The sequence below is a fragment of the Myiozetetes cayanensis genome, unplaced genomic scaffold (genome assembly GCF_022539395.1).
Source record: "Myiozetetes cayanensis isolate MyiCay16 unplaced genomic scaffold, myiCay2020 scf2-11, whole genome shotgun sequence".
NCBI lineage: Eukaryota > Metazoa > Chordata > Aves > Passeriformes > Tyrannidae > Myiozetetes > Myiozetetes cayanensis.
In genome coordinates, this window is record NW_026087411.1 from 9,976,877 (window position 1) to 10,002,234 (window position 25,358).

At 42.5% G+C, this 25,358-nt stretch overlaps 1 protein-coding gene across 2 annotated transcripts in view; it reads right to left on the reverse strand.

Annotated features, from left to right (window-relative positions):
- Positions 1-407: 407 nt before the first annotated feature.
- SNAP25 (synaptosome associated protein 25) overlaps positions 408-25,358 on the reverse strand; it is a 58,693-nt gene continuing 33,742 nt past the window's right edge. The window contains exons 4-8 of one of the 2 annotated variants that reach the window (XM_050315016.1): positions 19,117-19,165; positions 12,022-12,139; positions 7,839-7,964; positions 5,616-5,760; positions 408-1,754 (exon numbers count right to left, since the gene is read on the reverse strand). In XM_050315016.1, the coding sequence (XP_050170973.1) occupies positions 1,686-1,754; positions 5,616-5,760; positions 7,839-7,964; positions 12,022-12,139; positions 19,117-19,165 (507 nt within the window). In that variant the 3' untranslated portion in view covers positions 408-1,685. Of the gene's footprint in view, positions 1,755-5,615; positions 5,761-7,838; positions 7,965-11,765; positions 11,884-12,021; positions 12,140-19,116; positions 19,166-25,358 lie in introns of both variants that reach the window. The other variant, XM_050315015.1, reaches the window with a different exon arrangement.

The following is a 25,358-nucleotide window of genomic DNA, read 5'->3' on the forward strand; positions in this document are numbered from 1 at the left end:
ATTCTGTGGTTCAAAGTGTTCCCTAAAAAAAGGTGTATTAGCACGTGGCTGCACCTACTACAGGAACAGACTTTAACAACCAAGGAGCTGTATCCTTCTGTACCATAACACTGATTTCATTTTCCTCTTCCCCTTGAACAAGAGAAAATATTTTGATTCAGTGTTTGGCAATCCAAGGCAGGTTATTTAAAATAATATTCACTTGGAAGGTAGCGACTGTAAAGTGCTGTTTTTAGAGTGGTTAATTCTCTACAGTATTGCAGACCAAAATCTTCAGTTTCCCACGTGTAACAGAACCAGTTTGTAAAGAGCCTTTAGGCTTTGTTCTTCTCCTTTTCCCAGGTGAGTGGAAAATAACTACTTGTCACTGACACACAGGGCAACAAATGGATAAAAGCAAGCATGGATTCTGAGATCTATAATTTTTAATAATTTTTAAACTAGCTACAAAATGTCAATCACTTCACAAACTGACAGGAGACATAAGGAATTTTTCATATTACATGCTGTAAATGATATTTATCTCACAGTTTATCTAGAGTTCATTCATTTAGGTTTTTTAATTAATTTTTTGTTGTTTTGTTTTAATTGTCAGCTACTAAACATCTCAGCGATTTGGTGTGCATAGCTCTAGGTAAGCAACAGAGAACTGTACTGAGAACAAACCACATGGGGATAGCGACTAGTAAGAGAGAGCCTTATAAAAATTACATTTCTTTGCACCATTTCATATGGTTGTTGTTTCCTCCAAAAGATAAGTCTTCAAAAGCAGCAGACAAACCCAATATATTACACTTATTTCTTTTTGTCTTTGACGTATTTTCAGCCAAGCTTTTATTTTGCTGGCAATGGCTAAATGGTGAGTGCCAAATCCCTCCTTTTTTATTTTTTTCCATAATTAAAAAAAAATGATCATGATTAATAACTATATATATATCAACAAGAAAAAAGTGGCACAACTGCAAACTTGCTGGTATAACATAGTCCCAAAAGAGTCCGAATACTGAGCATGCTTTTGTTGTCATTGTTGGTGTGCTACTGCCATGGGAAAACTCTTGTTTAAGTAGGAGTCTAAAAGTCTATTTATTCCTCATGCATAAATGCATAAATCACATCACTTTTTAGTGCAATGCTTGTTATAGTAATATAATTCCACATTGTCTAATCATGAAATCATAACAACAGATAATGGCAATGAAGAACTGAAGACAGCAGGTTTAAGTGCTTAAACATCATGATACCCAAAGACAGGAGCATGGCAGTAGCTCTGTGGAATGTCACAGTTTTACAAGAACAATACTGTATATTTAAAGGTTAACAGCACGTTTAGCATTCCAACAGTGTTGTCATTCAGCAAACATCATTAAAAAAAATAATGAAGAGAGAGGGGGAAAAAAAAAAAGGAAAGGAATCCAAAACAGAAACAAGGAAAGGAAAAACCCCAGAAAACATCATAGTGAGCTATAGCCATCAAATCAGCACTATGTACAACCTTTGGAAAGAAAGATATCTAGAAAAAAATAATTACAAGTATCATTTTTGGAAAGCTGACAAACTACACAGGACAACATTTACAATGGGGCTGATATGTGCATGTGTGCAAACCTAGTAGATAAATACCATGATAAAAGCATGAAGGTGCTGCCCTCTTGGGCAGCATTAAAAGGAAATGCACTTGGCTGCATTTAACCGCTGCCCAGCATCTTTGTTGCACGCTGGTTGGCTTCATCAATCCTGGTTTTGTTGGAATCAGCCTAGGGAAACACAAAGGAATGAAACAGATGAGTACAGGGAAGAAAGAGAAGAGATACTTCTGTAATTTTGGCTTGGTCAGAGCAAAAAAAAAAAAAAAAACCAAAAACCAAAGAAGCTTGAAAGTACCAGAGAGCTGCTTTTTACAGTGGTATTATGGACCCCAAAAGGAAATTACAGCTTTGTTGGGTTTGTGACACGTCATGTAGCCTTTGAGCAGAGCTTTTATGTCTGTATTCAGCTTCACTGAACTCTTGGGAACGCTGTGCCAGGTGTGTAGCTGAAGCTGTTGATAGCACTGCTGGTATTGATGGTGATGGATTCAGGAGAACTGGTGGTGTGTATGTGGACTTTGCTGGTGAAAAGCTTCAGGGCCCTCTAAGATTCAGTGCACCTGGGCTCTGTTCTAATTTATATCAGCATGCATGCAGTCAAAAGTAAAATTTGGGTCAGAGTAAAGAATCTCTGGAGCAGAGAAGGAAGATCATTTCATGTAGGCAATGCTGGCAAAGAGAAATTTCTTCGGAAAGATCAGCCTGGACGTCTTTGCTCTGCACGTGAAAGGAGGGGAATAGGTAGGAGCGATGCTGGTGCTCCAACAAAGTTCACCAGCACAGTTGCAAGACAGACTAACCTCTCTCATTGGGCAGCAGCATAAACAGGAATTAAGGAAAAGTGGGGATTCTACTGTTATTTGAAGCAATCAACTGGAATTTTTTGATGGTTGGACTGGATGATCTTAAAGGTCTCTTTATAGGTTTCAATATAAAACTCTGTTAATAAAATGGTACCACTTGGGAGGTTTGGGAGTTCTCCCTGAGTGGGAAGACACTTTGGCCATTTCTGTAGCTCTGCAGAAGTTGGTTTTGGAGACTGAAGATGTTGTTTGAGCTGTCAAAAACTGGCAGAACTCCATCCCAAGCCCACGTTGCCATGCCTACTTACTCTAGCAGAGGGACTAGATAGAAAATGGTTTCAATTTTTAAAAATCAGACCTGTGGGAAAGGTGAGAGTTGTGTTGCTGCTTTAAAAGCATGAGCTCAAATAGCAAACCCTTTTCTGTGGTTTGATGGCTGCATTTTGTTAGTTTTGATGATTGTTCCCACATCTCTGGGGTGTATCCAAATTGCACAGGTTTATTTTAAATCTCCAATTTGAAACAGCAGAACGGTGAAGCAATGCTCCCAGATGCATTTAAAAATCCTTTAAAAATGTTTATATCGATGTGCAATAAATCAGTCTGAAACATCTTGGGGTTTTCTCCATAATTGTTTTGTAGAATGCTATATGGATGTGTATTTATAGTGCAGTGGCATGTGCCAGATCCTCAACAAGTGTAAATCAGCAGAACTGCTCATTACAAGCCCCACTCCTTCATTTTAGCCACGAGTTTGACCTTGTTTACCACAGGACAATTTTGTGTACTTGTGCCTAAAGGCTTCCTAAAAAGTTAATGGTTTTGGAAGCAGCTACATTTGTGATGAAATGCATGTTTATTGAATATTGATGAAACATCATGTTCCTAATGATATTTAGACCTTAGTACCTGGTGGATGAAGTTGCATGGAAAAGAGTGGGAGTCTTTGTGCAGACCTTCCCACCTAGATCAAGACAGAGTGTTTTAGGCCCTTCCTACTTTCCTCCCAGCCTCCTATTTATGGCTTGTTTTAGGGCCAGGCTCTTTTGGTGGTGATGTCTCCGAGATTGCTCTGGTTTGGATGCAGGCATCCAGTTTAATATAAATCCTTCAGGAGCATTTGGGTTAGCTTTGTGATGCACCCTAAAGTACCAGCCAAGGGTCTTTCTAATGGTCCTAATTGATCCAAAACACAGTGCTCCAGCAGGTCAGGAAAAGAGAACAACCCTCTCACCACCAGCCAGGGATGATGGTCTGTTGGCATATTTCATTGCATTTCTGGTTTCAGCTCACCATCAGTTCTGTCTTTTAGAGAGGTTTTTCCTAATATATTGTGTTTCTTTTTCTAGTCTCTCATTACTGTCTCCTTACTCTGACAAATCTGGCAGATTTTCACTAACACTGAAGACTTGTCTTGTTTCTGTGCCGCTCTCATGACGACTCCTCTGTGTACACCACAAATCCATCTTCCCCCAAATGTGCCACTGTTCCTCAGCCAAGGGCCCTGGGTGACGAGGCCCTCCTGAGGGGCTGCACTTAACGAATCCCATCAGCTGCCAATGTTATTTTGCTGTTGCCGTATGAAATGGGAAACTCTGTATGAAGAACACGCTGACGTGGAAGGCGGGTCCCTCAGTGAGCTGCCTGCTCTCAGCACGGACTGCCTGGAGGTTTGGCCCAGGTGCTTTATGTGCACAAAGGGCTTGGGCAGTGTTATTAAAATCCAGATGTTTGCAAGCCTGAGCTGGTAGGAGAACAGTGACTTGTTAGGCTTGCTGTAGTTTGGGATAGTATCCTGCAGGCATGGGTAGGACACCGCTGATTTCCATCCAGAGGGCATATCTCCTGCCACTGTGTTATGACAGGAGCAAGGATGATATGAATAACAGCAGTAAATCTTTCCCCCCGTGCTCCAAGTTTTCCCAGAAACATGAAATGGTGCAGAATGACATCCCAGTAATACTATGCATTTTGCAACTCAGTCAACCAACTGATGCAACTTTATAAAATAAAACTTTTGACTGATGCAAAGCCATGTGCTTTGTGGTGTCACGTGACTGTCTCTCTCTCAGGCATGAACTTCCAACCTTTAGGACAACTTATACTTTACCTAGTTTTCTCTGGAATCAAACTCTAATAAGGAGAGCTCTCAGAGTGAATCACTCAGTGTAATATTTTTAATTTTTTTCATTAAGCTCTGTTGTAGTTAATTGACATGAAAACCAGGCATGGGCATCCTGCTTGCATATGAGGATGCTTGCATATGTAAGGAGGCTCAAGAGTACAAGCTCTGAGCACCTAAGGTCAGAATTAACTCTAAGCACCCCTTGGGTTAGATCCTCAGGTTGTGTAAATCTCAGCAGAAGTCAAGTGTTGTGTTGATTTTACACCAGATGAAGATCGAGCCTCTTATGTCACTTCAGCCTGGCTGTGCCTGTGCCTGGAGCTCTGCCAGTAGGAATGCAGATGGCTTGCAGATCGTGGGATCTGAGGATGGCAGCCAGGTTTGGAGGGGGTTGCTCTCTGCTTCAGAAATCTGCAGTGCAGGTCTGGCACTGGAACGGTGCTCTCTGCCTTTAGAGCTGGTGATTTTGCAATAGTAATGCTGAGCTTTTGCATTTCAGTAGGGCCATGTGGGGCCCAATTATATATAAATACACAAACACACCCCCCGCAAGAGAGCAAATAGATCTCTGTCCTAATGTTGTTATAGGCAAGAAGCACAACAAAACTGGCTGCACTTTTACCATACAGCAAAACCTTGATTAAAAAATCCCCATCCTCTTTTGGGGCCTGATCCTCCAAGCAGGTGACCTAATCCTGAACTGCTCGTGGAGTTTCTGAGGAAGGAGAAGTCCAGGAAGGTTTAAAACATTCCAGAAAGGGTCAGGGCCTTCAGACCCAATGCTCACAGTTCTGCATAGCTCAGGGCACTTTTGTTTCCCAGAGCTGCTGCAGAAGAAGCCTTGATGTGTTAACATTGACTCTAAGGGGTCCCCTTGCAGTTGTTACCCAGCAAACTCAACAGATGGGTTCGACCCAGCCTGCGCTGGAGGCTCCTGAAGATCCACAGCAGCGAGCTCTGCTTTGGCCCAAGGATTTGGAGGGAGAAGAGAGGAGATTTAGCAGCTATTTCTGTCCCTTTTCCTCATCCAAGCTGAAAAAGGAACTGCAGAAGGGAAAACACAGCCCCTCTTGGGGTCATGTTAGGAATGCCAGCTCTTACCTTCTCCATGATCCTGTCAATCTGGCGGTTCTGTGTGTCGATCTCGTTGCCCATGTCCAAGGCCATGTGACGTAAGTTGCCAATGATGCCGCTGACCTGCTCGAGGTTCTCATCCATTTCATTTTCCCGGGCATCGTTTGTTACCCTGGCAGCAAAACACCAATTCTTTAAAGCAGAGACAGGAGATTCCCCCTGAAACTGTGATTCACCCCAAACCTCCCCTGCATCGTCCATCTCTTGTCACCTGAGGAGCAGCTGCTGTGCCCAGCTTTGAGGAAAAGGGATTAATAAGCAGCTTGGCTGAAAAACATGACATGCTTATTTTTTGGATGTTGGGATCAACTGTCTGGGTTCATCACTGCTCCATTTATACTGCTCTTACTAGGAGTGCTGCTGTCTGAGCTTGCCTGTACCACAAACTGCATCTCTCTGCAGTGATCATCCTTCTCGAGCAGAGAATGAAAGGACGCCCTGTTTGGATCTGCGTGTGGTTAGAGTTCATGGGAAGTGCTGGAGGGTGGTGGAATTACAGCTATTCCAGGTCCTCTCCTTGAAGTGCTCAGAGCTAATGGGAACTGGCCAGTCCTCTTATGCTTGGGGCTCACAGACATGTTGAGGAAGAGCTGCTTCAGCTGTGAAAATCCTGACCTGAGATCCTGTTCAAGTAACTGCAGTTCTGGTAAATGACAGAAGCAGCTTCTCTCAGTAAAGATCTTCTGTCTGTCATTCTTAGCACTGTCTTGTGCACTTGCTTGCTTTTTGGAACAAAAAACTTGTACTTGAGCCAAGGCCCAGTTCAACTCTCCAGTGACTCAAGAGGCACAGGGTGACTGGCACTGGGAAAAGCAAGGTCCATGTGTCCCACTCAGAGAATCCCTACTTTGTGCCTCTCATACAATTTCTGTTCATGTAGGTGAATAGCACCAAAGGGTGCTATTTGCAGGACAATAATTATTATATAGCATAACTTCCTTCACTGCTATTTTGTGATCATGTCCCAGCCTTCATTTCGGTGGGGCTGCCATCCAGAAATTAAAAACAAGTGAATGGCAGACCCAGCAAACTTAAATGGCAACTCCAGCCCACGCTCCAGATTGCATGACAGCATTGTTTCTATCACACTGGTTTCCCTTTATCACAGCAGCCAAAAAAATAAGTGGATAATAGTTTTTGGAAAGATAATTACTTATTAATCCAGTGTCCTTAATCTTCAGAGATCAAAGCTTTGCCTACTGGAATGCCATTATCCATTCAGCTGATAACACTGCCATCTAAATGATGCTCCATAAGCACTGGAATCAGTAGGTGCTGGGTCCCTGTGTCCTGGGGGAAGTTTGCAGTGTGGTTGCCATTGGTAGAGCTGTGTGTTTCCAACCAGCTTTCATTGGAGTGCTCAGGAGTTCCCACTATGCCAGGGCTTCAAAGCAGCTGAGGAATGGGGCACCATTCCCTGTTCAGCGAGCTTCCCTGGATACTTATGAGCAGGGAAGGGGCTCACCTCTAGTTAAAAGTGTACTTCAAATTCTGCGCCTGGCTCGGGGCTTTGGTAGGAAACCTGAGGCTTTTTGTTCTCCTTGAAAAGAAAGGAGGGGCTGCTGGATGCTTTAGTACCTCTTCTGGCAAGGGTGGATAACGGGCACTATGTGCCTTGGGACACAATGGCAATAAACTTGTATTTATCTGACACTTCGTTTCTAAGGCGTTTGACGACTGTCATTAATGAGACCCATAATGAAGCCCCCAGGAAAAGTGTTGATGCAGGGAGTTGGAGTGCAGAGGACAGTGCTGACTGACCGTGACTGTCTGCACCCTCACAGTGCTGCTGGGAAACAAATGAACAGATCTTATTTCTATTTTATTATTGCCCAAATCTAGGCACTCTCAAGGAGGAGGTTTAGGGTTTCCTTTTCAAGCATTTTCTGGTTCTCTGGGCCAAGACTCTCACTTCCAGGAGTTCCAGCAAGGTAGCCATCCTTTGCACCAACTCAGGGGACCTACAGGGCCAGGGGAAGTCACTGGACACAGTAAGCATTTAGTACCTGTGTTACTCACCGACCACCTGAATCCCAGCAGCCACCACTTGGTGGAAAACTGTCCCCATCTTATTACCCAGCACCACGGCAGGAGTTAACGAGCATCCCAGAACTCATGACCATATGGAAGAAATCTAAATATATCAGTGGCAAGGAGAAGAGAGAGGGAACAGTGGATCCAAAGGCTCACCTGCGGATAAAGCCACCACTGATGGCCATCTGCTCCCGCTCATCTACGACACGTGCAGGCTGGCTGGCTACAACACCATCCTGATTATTGCCCCAGGCCTTTTTGTAGGCATCACTTGATTTGAGCCTATGTGAAAAACACGATGAGTAACAAAGCATCGAGTGGACAAGGACAAATGCAAAACTCTTTACCTCTCCAAGCTAAAAGCTGAATCAAGCAAATGAGTTTTCAGATAGAGGGCCATTGGCTGTATACCGATATATCATAACCCTGAACAAAAGGAGGGGGTTGGGTTTTGGTTTTGGTTTGGGTTTTTTTTTTTTTTTACTTTACTGCCACAACAACAGTGATGGTCAGAGGTTTAGTTTCCAATAGGGTGAATTGCAATTGTCAAGTCTTACAACACTGCACACAGGTTTTTGGATGTTGACTTAGTTTCCAGAAAGAAGGAAAATTAAAAAAAAAAAAAAAGGAAAAGTAAAAAAGAAGAAGAGAAGAAATACAGATAAGTAGAAAACATTGTTTCATTTCAGTGACACATATGTTTTGACATCAAACACAGAGAACGTACTGGCAGACAGACATAAAAACAGAACTGCCAAGTATAGTGTGTACATCACATCACAGCAACACACCCTCTTAGAGAAAAACAGATTTGGCTGGAATTTAACATTTTACCATGCAGAATATTGGGCTTCTGTCGATATTTTTTTAATACGTATGTGGCATTGTAGGCATTTGAAGCCACTGACCTTTCCCAAGGTGATTTGGGGATGATTTTATCATAGGGTTCATTGGATATTTCAAATAATATATCGGTACTTGAGAGTAGTAATCATACATCGGCAGTTGATGTACAAACCTTTGTCCACAGAGACAAAAAGTAAAATAGGCAGAAATGAAATGAGTGCAGGAGAAAATAAAAGATACGAGCAATCTAGCATCAGAAAGGGAAGTTTCTCTACATTTTATTTCATGCACCAGCTACAGGCATGAATAAGAAGTAAAGCATTCTCACTAAGCACAGTTGCCCCAATAGTTCATCATACCCTTAATGCATCAGCAGTTAACAGCCTTCACAATAAGCAAGACACAGGCAAAAAATGGATCATCACTTCCTTCAGGAGTTTTAAAACACAGGACTTTAAATATAGCCTAGCAACTTGTTATATTTGTTCTTCCTGAGAGTTACATTAACTTTAGGGGAACCACTTTTGACTGAGCTGCCGTGGATGGAAAATTAAAATCCAGGCACACCTAGAGTGGCAGATTGACATGTGCAGCTTATTTAGGGTCATCAGATGAGACTGAACACTTTAACAGGAGAGTGTGAGTGTTTGGGGTCCACAGGTATAAGTTCTTGGTTTTTGTTTTGTTTTTGGTTTTGGTGGTTTTTTTTGTGGAAATGGAGCAGTTTCCAAAAAAACTGTTGGGAACTGCAAGTCTCTGTGGTTTCCCTGTGCTTTGGTCATCTCCAATCCATCATATAAACAGCCATGTGGCTTGGATTTTGGGGAAGGAACTGAACGTGCTTCTGGCGGATTTGGGAAAGAACATGACAAACCTATCTCTGGTGTTATGTTCTCTCCCTGCCCCCCCCGAAGCAGCTCAGTTTTAAATGAGCCTGAAGATGTGTTGTATGCTCCCATATAGAATTAAAATGTAGATTAAAAGAGGATCTTTCATCTGCTTTGTTGCTTATTTCCTCTCAAAGTTTGTGAGGACTTAAAAGGTGATGGTTGGCTTGTTTAATCTTATCTGTCTAAAACTACACATCAGCTTTGGCATTACTAGAAATGAGTAAATGAGTCATTCTCTTGCTGCAGATACCTTTACAGGGTTTTGCCTGTTCTTTAGATCTGTGCAGCTTTCAGAGTGAAACACCTTTGTGTTTGAGGTAAGTGATCTTACACACCCAGAATCTGATCTCCATTTTCTCATGGACTTTTCTAAGAAAAGTCAACAGGTGGAGCCTGAGTCTGCTCATGGTCAATAGTAGTTGTCCTTTCGAATGCAACCTGGTCAAAAGTTTCATACCATGGGCATTTTGAGTCCCCTCAGGGTGTAGGATCAAGCCTTATGTACTGGTAAGGCTCATGGAGTTGGACTTTCAGGGTGTAGTCATGTGTGAAATGGTTAATCTTTTCTAAATACCTGCCATTCATCTCCCACCTGCCACAAGAGCACTAGTGGATCGTGGTGCTTCTGATGCCCAGAACTGTGTGGATTTCTCTCCCTCCTACACTCCACTCCTCAGAACATCATCTCATTTGTACCAGTTGAGTCCTGGCATGGAGACTCAAGGAACAGTCTCTAAAAGCCCTGTTCATCCACACTCTTTTTCTGAACACTGACTGGCAATGCTGCTTTATGAAATCTGGCTGCAGACTGCCAAGGTCAGAACACTGCCTTGGAGAAGGGAAGGGACACCCTTACAGATCAATGTCCCCCTCATGGCACGCACACAGCATCTCTCTGTTCTTGCAGCCTGGCACTGCAGCTGTAGTGAAGTGGCAAATGTTTGAAGACCACGTGTCAGGTGCTAATCCCATCCCTGTCACATGTCTGGCTGTCAGTTCTGAGCTTTTACAGCTCGTACAGTGTGGGAGATGTAAAGTTTCTGCTGTGTTTGTACCTGCAGCTCTTCAGCTTCAGGTTCTCTGGCTAAAGCCTGTGTCAGATAAAAACCTGATACCCATTACAGGCAGTCCTGCTGACTAAGGCTCTGTGTGTTGTGTGTGTCTTTTCCCATTCCTCCTGCCCTCTCTCCCATTGTGCACACAAAGGCAATAGTACACGTATTTTGGGCAAAAGTATTTACCCCAAAAAAGTATTCAGGGCAGAACTGATTTTTTTTTTTTTAAAGTATCTGCACTGTGTCCCAAGGGAATTAACTTCAAAATAAATATGATTGATAAGGCAAAACCCCAGTCTTGCTGTTCTGATTTTGGGCAACTCTGTGACAGCTTTCTTTGCTTCAGTCTTGATAATCATGGTAGGATCAGACTGTGGCTGTGAACAAACTATCCCGCAGACAGGGAGTTCAGTGCTCAGAACTGCTCTCTGCTTTGTTTCCTGCACACTCCCTGGCCAACCATTTCTGGCAGTTTTCAGTGTACCCTGGTTGCATGCCCACCCACTGCATGCTGGATTTGCCATTCCTCAAGGGCTTGGGGTTGGTCCACTTTGTCCCCGCTTTCCTCCACCCGCATAACCGCGCATCACATTTCCATTTGGCATTTAAAACAAGCTTTGCATTACTTGGAGGACGGTTTCGTTCAAGTGTGATGGCATGCAAGCAAATTCGATGCATTTCAACATTTCTGCTTAGTGTACGTGCTACCCAAACCAGAGAAATTTGGCATATTCAGGTTTTCTCAATTTTTTTTTTTTTTTTTTTTGCCTGTGGCAGGATGAAAACCAGTTCAAGTTGGATTCCAATTATGAAACATCTCTTTCGAGAGCTCATCAAAGGCTATTTCTGTTGAACAATGAAAAAAAGGTGTGATTTTCATCCATAATTTTGAGCAATGTTTAGTACAACCTCTTCTGCAGTTTTTCAGCTCTTTTGGTTATTAGACTTGTGAAAATATGCTTCACAATTTAAGGTGTCCAGGAATAAGGTAGCCCCAGTGTTTTTTGTTCGCTGCAAAATGGAACCACTGAGTACACTTGGTGTAAAATGTTGAAACTTTTACCATTAAAAGGTGTCGACAGTGAAGCTCTCACTGCAGTATGCCTGCTTTTAATGCATCTACAGTAACTCCCAGTCAATTGTCTGTGCTATGAGATGGATGCATTTGAACCAGAGTCGTTCTTTCTGCATGCCACATGCTCATCCTGTCCATGTGCCTAGCAAGGATGAGCTTCACAAGGCCTTTGGGATCAGCCTTAAGTGCTCAAAGAGATGAGGCAGGCAGCACCTACTTGTTACATGGACAGACACAAAGACCACAGAATTTTCCTAGGTCCGTCAAATTCTTTTCTGCTTCTTTCATGTCCTTATTGATTTGGTCCATTCCCTCTTCGATGCGTTCCAGTTGTTCTGATTAAACACAAGTATTTTATCCCCACAGAATGAAGCAGATGGAAAAGGACAAAGAAAAAAAAGACAAAAACTTCAGACATTCACTGTGACAAAAAAACTGGACACCACATAGCAGAGCCGGTACCCAGTACCTACTTGTTACAAGGACATATGAAAAGGCCACAGCATTTCCCTAAATCTTTTAAATTTTTCTCGGCCTCCTTCATGTCTTGGTTGATATGGTTCATGCCTTCTTCAACACGATCGAGTTGTTCTGGTCAGGACAAAGGGATGACAGTGTGGAATGAATTGTATTTTTGCTTGTTTGCTTTTGTCTTCAACAGAACATGAAAAATGACCATGTAGAACCGAGTTAATAATGACATTACAATGCATTAATCTGAGCTGATGCATTGCTGAAGGCACGTGGGCCGCACCGGACGCCGAAGATAATGTTTTTTTTTTTAACTAGTATGGGAAGAGTAAAACAAAGGAGGAATTAATTTGAAATATATTAATAGAAACAAGATGTAATGATGTAGAAAGGAAAGGTTATAAAGTTCAAGGTCCAGAAACATCATACAATACATCCACTTACTAAGACACAGTGACATCCAGGAGAGAGAAAGATTAGTGTTATTATTTTGCATTTATGTATGTTAATATAAGAGAAAAGACGTCCCTCCATGGAAAATACTTGTTACTTACGCTTACAAATGCCTTGGAATTAGGTGATTTTGGGCAGCACAGTTGCTGTGATTAGTGAGTGAGAGAGCTGGTAACAGAAGTACCAAAAACAGAGTGAGCTGTTAAAAGCTTGTATCCATGTACCCCTTCTTCCAGAGGCAGAGTAAACTGAGACCTGCCATTTGACTGGCATTGGATATTCACCTCTAATCTGAGTATGGTCTCGGGGCTGGTTTTCTTTCTGGTGTAGAGGCTGCAAATCAGGAGTAACCCCAGTGAACACAGAGCAATTGAAACCTCTCCACGAGCTTGAGAAGAGAAACCTCTCCTGCTCAGTGGTAGAGAACGCCGGCTGTGACATTCCCTGTCCCTGTCCCCAAGGGACCTTTGAACACACACATGGGGTGCAGACTCGTGTTTTCAGTGGGGTCACTTCTGCTTTGCTCCAGGGCAAGATAAGCAGCACCAAGCCCAGTAACCAGCCCCACAGAGACAACAGAATTTGGAGTATTCCCACCTAAGGCTGGCAATGGTGTTGGGTTTTCTTGGTGACTCAGTGGCTCAGAAAAACTTAATATGTTAATGTCTTCACTATTAAACCTGGGAAAGGTGTCCTAGAGGAACAGAATGCCACAATGTAAAAGTTTAGGAAGGGATTCTCTGCTGATGTAAACATGCGGATCCAGTGGGATCGGGGGCTTATGTGGAGTCTGTGATAGCAACAGCATTTTACGTGGGTGGAAAGGCTCACCATTTCATGAAGGATAAATTCTAATACTACCCAGGATCAGAGAGTTACTTGGGAGTGACATTTCAATCCATTAAAAGCTGTAACTGTAGCTAAAGAGGCAAAGTCAAGGAATCCCAGTAAAACACAAATACATCCCTATTCACCCTATGGAATAGTAAAACACAGAATTAGACTGTAGAGGAAGGAACTAAGAGCACTGGTTATGGAAGGAATTTAGTGTCATCCCTGATGTTAATTGAGTCCTATCCAGAAAAAAAAAAAAAAAAAAAAGGCATTTTAGAAGGAAAATCATATGCATATTGACGTCAGTACAAAGCTCCTCTTGACTTCTCTGGGAACATGAATAGGCCTAATTTCTTACTTAGGTTTCTAATAACAATTGAGGTTTTGATTTTCAAAGCTTTCTGGGGGATTTGGATACCCAGTTCCTGTTAAATTTAATTTTATTTAATTAATTTTAATGGGAAACAGGCACCTCACCCCTTGAGGGCCTAGCAAATCCTGACCTAAATTATTCAAGCTGAAATAATTCGAATATTGAACTTGTGCTCTTTGTTTAATTCTTGCATGAGACAGGGCTTGGAGAAGGAGAGGTGCCGTGTCAGGATGGTGAGATGCATCTGCTTTTCAGATGTCAGTTCTCATTCTCCTCATCTCGATGGGCCAGTCTCCTGACAGTTATTGATCCCAAATCCAAGGATGTATTTAGAGGATCGGAGCTACCTGGCACTGTCCTCTAAAAGGGGCACATATCGTGTAAGCAAAGGATTGGGAAACTAAGAAGGAAACCTGAGAGATGGACTGCACAGGTTCTGCCTGATAAACTGCTGAGCTGAGAACCAGAAATGCAAGGTTGGATTGCTGCAGTGCACACTGTAATTTGGGCTTTAGCAGAAGCTTTGGTTCGTGTTTGGAGGTGCAGATGGTCAGTCTCATCAGAAATGTGAGTCAGTGGTGGAAGGGGGTGCTCCTCCCAGTGCTCCTGCTCCTGCCTAACTTGGAGTCCTGCCTGCTCTTGCACAGTTGGGCAACTCTTGCTCTAGGAAGCAGCTGTGGGGGTGTGAGCTGGCTTTTATCCTGGTTCATGCAACAGGATGGGAATTGCTGCCTTTCTGTGGCAGACTCCCACCTCCTGCTTGCGAGAGCTGTGCTCGCAGAGCCCGTTCTCAGGGCTCACTTCAAAGGCAGCTGTGCCCACGTGTGCATTTTGACACTGGGCAGGACAAGAGGTACTGACCTTACTGCCACTGATTTTCCTTCTAGTCCTCCTCTAACCTTGTCTGCCCAGTAGAAAATGCTGGGTAAGTCTGCAGGGATCAGTCCCAGAGCTGGTACCACAGTGGCTTTCAGTCTGAGCTCGTTTCCTTGCCCAGATACTCGTTCTCTGAAGCCACGTGTGTAGTAGGGCCGTTTGAACTTTCTTTCCCTGTTTCTTTTTCTGCCTGAATAAATGAGTCCTAATTGAAGAGTAGATTTGACATGACTCAAAGACTTTCATTTAAATTACAGCTCTCTCTAGAAACCTGACTTAATTCATCCTGCTTCAGGATTTGTGTGTGATGCTTATGCTATTTCTGAATAGAAACGGGACCCACAACTAATTTATCTTCCATTAAAGGAAACCTCATCAGTGTAAAAACCCATGTCATATTTGTAGCCCAGAAGTCTAGACAGCTGGCTGCTGGTCCTAAAACCATTTGCTGGTTGTTGATGTCACTGGCTGGATTGTTAACTGGTTAAAATCAGCATAGTTATGCTGGCTTTGTGGAGCAACACCAATTTATACTTGTCAAAGTCCTGGTCCACTGGCAAGGAAATAGATTCATAAATTTAACCACAGTTATTGAGGCATAAATATTATAGTGGAATTAACTTAATGGGGTCACACTGGATTTGTTTTGGTACAACTGCTATTAAAATCTGGCCCAGAATGAATCACTGCTGGTAGGAAATCAGATGGCTATCAAAAGGTTAATTTAATGTCTGTTTTCATAGATCTTCCCTATTCCAATGTTCTATATTGTGTTAAAGGTTTTAGGGAAGACAGTCTGCTGGCATATACTGCCATGAACCTACACAAATTCACGCCTACAAAGGATCATGTCCTTTGTCTCCCATTTACAGAATCACTTCAAGGTCAGAGCTTGACATTTTTTTGACAGTTTGTTGCAATATTCTTTGAAAATATTACATCTATCCCTATGTTTATGTGGCATTTATAAGACAATTGGTGCTGTCTGGCAGCAGAACACAGAGCTAGGTTTCATTGTGATTTCCTTCAATTTTATTTTTCTCCAGTAAACTCTGCTAATTATTAGCATTGGATGCAGGACCAGAACAGGGCAAGTGAGGTGCTGCTCCACCTTTGCATCCCCAGCTGTAATTTACAACAAATATTCCTTGACTGATGTCCAGGATCTGCGGGCTGTGCTTGAATGTCAGTTATTAAATGCCTGTGGAGATAGGAACTCGCTCCTTTGCTCTGAGTATTGTGCAGTGAAGCAATTTCCACAAGCACAATTTTAATTGGAGGGAAAAAAAAAAAAAGAGAAAAAGAAAAAGGACATCTTAAGAACACATTGTCATCATAATTGCATACAAAAGGGCTGAATTTGGAAGAGAGGCAGCAGATTAACTGCTTCCAATGCTACACCGTCATCCCATTTTCCATAAAGGAGAATCCTGTCGGAGCGTAGTACATTTCTAGGACAGCCTTTTCAGAAATCCTGAGTCTTGACCTATCTGTGCTCTGAAAGGCACTGCAGAGCACAGGTAGGACTGGCAGAGAGCTGGCAGGGAGTGCTGTGAGCCCACGTGTAGCTCTGCTAAAAGTAACAGGAGACAAGGCACAACCTGTTTGGGGGGGGTTTGTTTGCCTTTTGTTCTGCACTGCAGTTTCAACATAATTAATACCATTTTCCCTGTAGAATCTGGAATAGTCATTAGTTACTCTCTATTTCCCTAATTACCCTTAACTCACACAAAACTGCCAAACTCACAGCTCCTGCTAGAGAGGTCAGCTAGTGTGGGTACCATCACGTGGGGCCAGTGCTTTTGCTTGGGAGGTTGCCAAGTTATTTTGAAGTTTTATCTCCTTTATCAAATTGATCTGGAGTTAAGATCTTCTGGGTACATTAATCTGCTTCCCGTGTTCACTGGTTGTGCATTTGCTGTTGCTGGCGCACAGAGAAAATTTCAATTTTCAATGAAATGACGTTTTCTTTGTTGCTTATCAAAGTATTCCCCTATCTTGTCTTGGATGAGAAATGGCTGTGCTGCCGCTGTTGTTATTGGAGAAGTTTCTCCCCTCCACCTCCTTTGGAATACAAACCCCAAATTCTTTTGTAACAAACTGCATGGGGACATCATCACACACAAATGTCCTTGAAGGTCCAAATCTCTGTCCCTGCTGATACTCCCAGGTGATGGGAGGTTCCCTTGGATGAAGAGAGCTACCACTCTGGGACCCTTTCTATGTTAACAATTCAGGTTTCTCTTCATATTCCCACTTCGTATCTCAGTTTCATTTCTACACTCTACTTTTAACTTATATGCATCTAAATATTACCACTTTTCTAAGTTAGCATGTTTTAAAGACACATTTAATGAAGCAGAGCAATTGCCGCGGCTCAATAATCCTTTGCAGCACGAAGGTGTTAGTGTAAAATGAAAGCACTTTAAAGAGTTATATACAAATTTATATTTAAATCATTAACTAAGGAAGCTCGACTGAAGGCCTCAAAGAGCACTGGAGGAGGAATTGGCTCAGAGAAGTTTTCCTTGTAAGGTCTGTTTAACTTCCAAACAAGCAATTTTGTGAGGAAACCTAGAAACAGAGCTGCAAGCAACTGCAGAGATTAGACATTCTGCCTGCCGCCCACTGCAAAGATCAGTGTCATGTTTTCTGTATATTTAACACCTAATAATCTTAAGTGACTTGTGCAGTCAGCTGCAAAGAGATCACATGGCAGTGTTAGCAAATTATTTCCTTAATCTGATAATCTGCTGAGACATCCGTGAGCTGCACACACTGCGCTAATTACAGAGGGTTCAAAGTCATCATTAGCGTGTTTTGCCCAGTAGTATAAGTCCTTTATTGCTAAAATAAATTAAAAAAAATAATCAGGAATTATTACACCTACATATTGCTAAAATGGAGAAAACTTAATTAGACATTTAGCATAGGACAGTGGTTACAATATTTTCAGGGTTTGTAGCATTACTTGGCTGTTTGTCTTTAGAAACCCACACTGTATAGTCATCAGCTAAATTTACTGAACCACTTAAGGCATGACCAGAACCAATTTAAAGAGGCTTTGAAATGTCTGATTCTTTGCTGCAGATATTGACTCAGTGCATCTCTGACTGTACAATACACATTTCAGGTTTCACTGTCAATAAGAGTTTAACACTGAGTTCCCTGGACTCCCAAAGAGGTGAAGAGGTCCAGTCTTCAGCTCTTTGGCTCATCCAGATTGTCCTTCCTGCCATGACTACGGAGTAAATCAGTCAGACAAGTTTTGCACACAGGGCTTTAGCAACAAGAGAATTTCAAAGTAATAAAACCAAAATTCAGGGTGAAAATCAAAATAATCCTCCCTAGCAATCTGTGGAAAAACAGCAGTTAAAGAACAGAAACAAGTTTTCCCAGGAACCACTAAAGTTTCTGCTGCTCTGCCCGTGGATTACATTGCATGACACATCTGGATATTTACACTTTCTTTGACAGTATTTGTGATTTATTACAACTGTATAATTCACTTCAGAAACAAAACACATTATTTAGACAGGTGCCATATCTGTTTCAACATAAGTAATTTCTGGTTTTCTGTATTCAGTGATAGTTCTTGTACTGCCATTATTTTTTTGAAGACAACAAAATATTCCCTCTAATATTTTTCTCGTCGAGACAAATCGATGTGACAAATTTGCTTGGGTTAAATTCTTTTCCCTAAGGGGAGAGTGGGGGCGGGGGGGAAGAAACACTTCCTAATACAGTTTGGTGTCATGACATATAGTAAATAATAAGAATGGCCTTTGGGGGGGCTGGTCTGATAGAGGGTAGCAGGAATTTATACTCTGTTGATTTATCGGAGACACCCTTTTGCTGTGGGTCCACACCAAATGAGGAGTTATTAGTTTTACTGAAGGGAGGGGGGAAGGTACCTACTTCTTTGTCATATTATGAAGGGTAAAAATGTAATTTCCTGGAATGCATTGAATATATCAGGCTCTGGCTTTGTCATTGTCACCCACAGACAGGGAGTCATCTAAGCCTGAAACCTCCTATATGGTCAGTTGTAATGAGCTATGATGGTGCCACAGCTTTTAATGTTCAAACTCTGTCATCCTCGCTGCCATGGCTATACAAAAAGCAACTGAATTTTACACAAAGTAAACCTGTATTACCTCTTCTTGGCATGCATTTATTGCATGCCTTTCACCTGTGACTTAAACTAGTAGGAAAATTACATAGCACCTGCATAAATAATGCTGGATTTTACACTCATGGAGGCAAATCTTCTCATCCCGTAGCTGGGTCTCGGCCCAAAGCTCGCTGGAATAAAGTGGTGATTTGGATGAGTTCAGCCTGCAGCTCTCTTTGACATTCATGGGAATCAGATCTAAAGAAGTACAGATTCTTGGGCAGTTGATGGTTCTCTGTCAGACAACAGTGCTAAAGGCAAAGAGGTTTTTTTGGGTTCTCATGCACAACCACACGTATTTTGTGGCCCTTATTTCCAGGGCTGCACACAGTTAGTACAGAACTTTGAGAAGGGTTATACTTCCTTACTGAAGCAATCTGAACTTACCTCCTTGCTCATCCAACATAACCAAAGTCCTGATACCAGCATCTTTACTCTACATCCCAATAGTGGTAGCAAGGGAAGGAGAGAGAAGGGAGGAGAAAAGAGAGAGAGAGAGAAAGAGAGATCAGTGAGGGAACACCCAGCCCTTGGTACGGGACACAGGAGGACAAAGGAAAAACAGTGAAAAGAATGACAAGGTCATAGGGGGCTGGTGGCACAGTCCAAAGACTTTATGTGCCTGGACAATCAGGTAGTCTCAATTGTGCCATCAGTCCTTCTGGATTACCTGGGATACCGAACTTCAGCAGAAAGCACAGAATCATGGACCTTGCAATTAAAATAATCACTTTATGCAACAGTAATTTCTAAAAAGAGAGGGTTCATCTCCAAGTTCACTGAAGCAGAAGAAGGGAGGATGAGGCTGTTGGTATTGCAGGTGTGTGTTAATCCCACAAAAGAAATTCCCAGGGAAAACAGATGTGACACAAACCTGTTTGGGAAGGAGACACAGTGGTTTGTCCACAGCCCTTGGTGCTGTCAGAAGTCAGAAAGCTTACCTACTTAGGAAATCCATTTTAAAGTAGGCTAATATTTAATAGGATTAAGCCATATTTTTTGGCTCAGGGATCTAATAGATATGGGTTTGAGCCAAGTTTTAATTCAGTCAACAGACACCTTTAGCATTAATGGACTTTGAATTGAGCTTGAAGGTAGAATTTTTAAAACACCTACACACTGAAACTGTCTCTGCTCCCACAGCTGAGTGGGAATCTTATCAGTGCCTTTGCTGGATACAGGGTTTGAGCAAAGCTGAGCCACTCAGAGCTCCCACTTGCCTAAACCAGCAGGAGGGCACCTTTCACAAGTACAATTTTTGCATTTGTTATCCTCACTCTGGGACGTGATCGGGTGTCTCGAGTTTCTGGGTGCTGTGATACCGAGCTGTATCCCAGATCAGATTAGCTCCTTTTTAGTCACCAAGGGGAAACCAGCTCCATTCTGCTTGGAGCAGTGATAACATCTGGGAATAATTAATAGCCTGTTGCATGTCAATAGCAGATGAAGTAAGTCCTTGGACACGAGCAGCAGTAATTTGCCTGCTTCTATGAACATAAAGCTGTCCATGCTCCTGTGGAACAGATAAAGGTGGTGGTGTCCATTTAGCAGGGGGCAGAGAAGATGCTCACAGTTGCAGGGAATAGAAACCTAAAGTCCTGATGGTCCCTTTGCTTTTGAAGCCACCCCACTCCTTAGAGGCAAATTAAAGACTTTGTATTATCCTTCCTCCCAGCTGCTCTGCTCTCTGTCATGGCCCATCTCTTTTCCTGGGAGCAGGGAATTGTCCCTGGCCCTCAGCTGCCCATTCTGTGCTCCCAGGCAGGACAGAGCCCATGCTGGCTCAGCCACAAGCCTGACTCTGCCACGCTCGAGGGCTGTTTGCCTGGTGCAGCTGGTGCTTCTCTGCTGGGCTTCAAAAGGATCTGCTCAGCTCAAGAGGGATGAGAGATGCCTCTTGTCTGCCTCTCTCTGCGCTGCCTTTCTTGTCTTTAATGTCCATGTCGCTGGAGAAACTGGCAAAAACATCAGAAGTGTGCAGGCTGGCTTGCTCCCTCTTTTGAAAAAATCCCTGTGTGAGTTGCCAGATGGGGAGAAAAGGGCTCCTGCCTCTCCTCACAGTCTGCTGCACCCTGCTGCCCTCAGGTCAGCCACCTCCCAGCTACCCACTGCTGCTCTCTCTCCCTCCAGGCTCATACTGCATTTCCTTGAATCCCAGCCAGCTTTTATTTTTGAAACCTGCACAAACTTAGGGTCCAAGGATTATCTTAGACTGGCCTATTTAGAATAGGGAAACCAATTCCAATTATCTTACATTAGCTGTGGGATGGGTCTGCTGAGCACTGGATGTGCACTGGCTTTTTACTGGGCTTTTTCTATGCTCTGAGTATCCAGGGAGGTCTTACCTTAAACGAGTTATTATTGATTGATTCATTTATTATTGGATTTTAACAAACATACATCATGCAAACATAAGAAGGCTGCCTGGGTCCTGAGTCATCTTGTGTTTCAGTAAACATATTTTACTGAGTCTGACATAGGATTCTTCTAAATACTGGACTCAGAAACCTGCAATTGGTGCTGTGATAGTTGTTGGCTTTCAGAGAATCAAACACAGTCAGGCTGAGAAATATTTGCTGCTCCTTAACCCTCTTACCTTGGTTTCCTGCTGTATTTATCATCTGAGCAAACTCCCTTTATGCAGCTAAGGTGTCCAGTGACCTGAATAAGGCGTGTGCTGAGAGATGAACTCAGCAATTAGACCTTACGGTTTGTCTTTCATATCAAATCCTTACAGGGAGTGAAAGAGGTGAAATTTTCTAAATTTTCTTTTATTTACCTGATCATCAGTGCCACGACATTAATACTAAATATACAAAATATTAAAAAAATATTAAAGGGTGTGCAGTGAATATACTTGTCTGCATCTGCGGTCTAATCAAAAGCATATTGAAGCTAATAAAGAGATGGTGGCTGGCAAAGATGGGAGATGATTCAGACATCAAGTGACAATCTCCTGCTGTTCCAAGTTTGTATTAAGCATCAATTTTCAGCTTTTCCACAAAAAATTAAATGTGTAAAGAAAATTTTAAAATATAGTCACATTTGTGCATTTAAAACAGATCCGGACTTTTAGAAAAACTCAGTATTTTCACTGTAACTACTCCTTTAGATAGTTCAAAACTAAACCTATCTGTAAGACAGAACTGCTCTAAAAATGTGTTCATCATCCAGATGTCTGAGCAGGAGAAAATCACTCGGTACCTGACCTTCAGTGACAACAGACTGAGGCGTCTCTGGGAACTAAAAAAACCTCTTCAGTTAAAGGTTTCTGCACTAGAAATATCACAGAAAATCCTCTTGGTCTCAGTGGGACCAGGTGTCAACAGATGCACTAGAACTGGGTGCTTGGAGAGTGTAACAGAAGGTGCCAAAAGCTGTGTCTGCAAAGTGCCAGCCCAGAAGAACCTGTTTGACAACCACTGATCCTAAACCCTTGACAACAGGCTCCCATCACCACGGGCCCGGTGACTGTGCTTTGATTGCTCTGATCCTGAGGGCTCAGGAAGGATTCAGCCCACATTCCATTTTCATCCAGCTCTCAAATCTGCAAGAGCCTTCTGTCTCCAGAGTTACTTCTGACTCTCCCTGTCTTCTCGTTGCGCTCGAGAGGAGAATTTGGACTGCTGGATTTTGCCGTGGCACAGCAAACATCTCACACTCTTTTCCTTGAGAAGAAAATGGCACAGCATTTCTTATGTTGAGGCATTACACTGGCAGCTCTGGAGTTCCTCTGTTTATCCCTTGCAGATGGACAAATATATAACATATATAATAATTTTGCCCATGAGATGACCCTTCAGAGCAGGAGGCCATCACTTTCAAGTTAGGGGAATATTAGGGGAAACAGAGCCTATGAAGTTTTTGGAAGTTGATGTCCTTGAACCTGTCACCAGCACTAAGCTCTAGTGTTTAGCTAAAAGCAAACCAACAAGCAGTGCTGGTTTGGGTATCCTTTATATGAAGCACATGCTCAGGTTTTCCACTGGCTAAGCGGATAATCAGAAAGGCAGAATATATGATTTTAAACCTCTGGGCTTAATTCAACTCTTAGATACTTAAGTCTATCAGTGCTTCAGTGAAGCCAGTTTAACAGCATAACTGGGAACCCTTCTGCAGGCTTTAATATACGTTATCCTCGATCTTCTGTAACAGCTTCTTCAAAATTTTTGGAGTTTTTTTTGTGAGTGTTTCACTCAGAGCAAGTCAGCAACAAAACATTCACTGAAATTCCTCCCCAGCACTTTGGAGAGGAAATGCATTGCTATATCATTTCTTATTACTGCTGTTACATAACTTAATTTCCCAAGGTGGGAATAAAAGTGGGGAGAGAATTGGAATGACTTCTCAAAGGGCTCATCAGTTCCTCCAGGAACACAGTGTGTTGTGTCCTATCCATGCCTGCTACAAAAGGCAGCTACTCAAAGTTTGGTTTAGCCTGAGGGGTGATTTTCCTAACAGTGTAAGGGAATGATGTATTGGATAGAGAATCCAAATTCTAGAAATCGCTTTCTCTGCATTTCAGGAGATACCCTGAAAAGCAGATATGCACTTTCAGTTCTGTGAAAAACACATGAACTTCCACTTCGATGAAGAATTTTGCTTTAATAAGTACGGATTATAGAGGTTTTTTTGAATAAATTAATAGAGACAATTATGTTCCAGGACAGGCTGACATTGCTAGCAGTTCCCACAGACACTAAAGAGAACTGTCAACACCCTGAAGACAAAAAATGTGGCCAAAGTAACATTTTTTTAGTCATCCGTGGTAATGCATTTGCTCAGCTCCCGCTCTGAGTTCCCTGTCGCCCTGTTAATGCTCCAGTGTCTCTCTGTGCCTGATTAAAGAGACCAGAATTCTGGATCACATTCCCTTGTGCCAGATATGTATTTCTGTGGAATTAACACTGGTTACAAAACTTTTCTGAGTAGAACTGTTCCAATGATTCAATAGTTCCAATGGTTCTTATGATGGCAAATGGATTTTTCAAATTAGCTGTGACAAGATCTGGGCCAAACTCTAAATTAACATAATACTTCTATTTTTCAGATTAGGGAATATTTGACTGGGATAATAATGTCAGGGGAAACCCACAGCTAGTAAAATGGCATCCTGTGTGTTCAGTGTCCTGTGTATGGCAGCATCATGAGCTTATCAAACTTTTATAGCTTAACATTTCAGCTTTGATACTTCGGTAAGCTTCACTCCAACCTCGGAGCACATGAGAGGAGAAAATAGTCCTGTCTGGATTTAAATGGACAAAACAGCCCTTTTGCCTGGACATGTTCCTAAATGCTTTCTTTTGGGCTTTCAGTAGTACTGATCTTGTTGATATTAAACTCATGGCTTTTCCCCTGGCACGTGATATTCTGCATTGCATAATGTGGCCTCAGAGGTAAAAGGCTTGAACAAGAAAATAAGAAGGTCAGCTACGAACTGCGTATTTACTCCCACTTGTTCTTCCTCAGTTCATTTTTATTTTGGCCCAAACATTGCACAACATCATCATAAAATACAGGTATTTATAGCAGTGAGTGGCTCAAATGAGCACTGGTCAGTGTGGATTAGCTGTGCTGCCTGGGTACACTGGCTTTTGGAATCTGCCATTCCAGTAAGGAGCTGCCTTGGGGCAAAGCTGTGGCTGCTTTTGTAACAGCCACTCACCACTTCTTGCTTCCTCTGTTGTGTCAGGACTGGAAAAATCAGCTTCTTGCAAAGCTGGGTTATAAAACCAAGAAGCAGTTCCATGTTTGGTTGTCCTTGCCGATGTTCCCTGGGAACATCAGGGCTTAGTCTCCAGACTCAGACTGGTCATCCTGGGCAAGGAAGGCATGATCCTTTGGGACATGTCCCCCAGACAAGGACCTACAATTCAGTGTGAAGCAAACCTTCTACTGCTGCAGGGCTTCCCTGGGGGCACAACATTTTTATGTCTCAGGGTAGAGTCAAGTCAGTCTGTTTATTCTCTGTTTTCCTGGGATGTAACAGAGTGGAGCCAACCATGAGGGGAATCCATACATATGTATATAGCAATAATGCATAGACATGGGGGCGTCCTTTTCCTAAGAAAGGAATAAACATATTTTCTGTATCAAGAGAATAAAGTAAGAAGCACTCTCACTGAGAAAGAATATTTTCTATCTCTACCCACTAGACAGGTTCTCCTAAGTAAGGGAGTCTAATTGGATTTTGGGGGTCTATTAAATCATAGCAGTGCGAGTTCGATTTCAAAGACTTCTCATCATTTGTCTTTTCAGTATAAAATCTCTCACTCCCTAAATGCTTCATTCTTTTAAAAGTACCTAGGAGATGGGATCAGAATAACCAATCAGCTGTTTAGACCACAGAAGGATTTTAAAGGTCTTTTGTAGTCACATTAGTGAAAATAATATGCAGCTCATTTTAGAAGAACTCCCTTGACTGCTCAGTGCTGGTTTTAGCAACTTCTCTGTTTGGACAGGGAGATACTGTAGCATCTGAATAAACGCCAGGTCCAGAGAGATGCTGAGCTCTTCCAAGTCCTCCATAATTTCACTGGCAAACTCAGCAGTCCCAGTTCTCCTCCCACTTTGCCATTTGCCGTGATTTAATGCTGAAATCCCAGTGGCATTCGCAATATGCTGGTTCA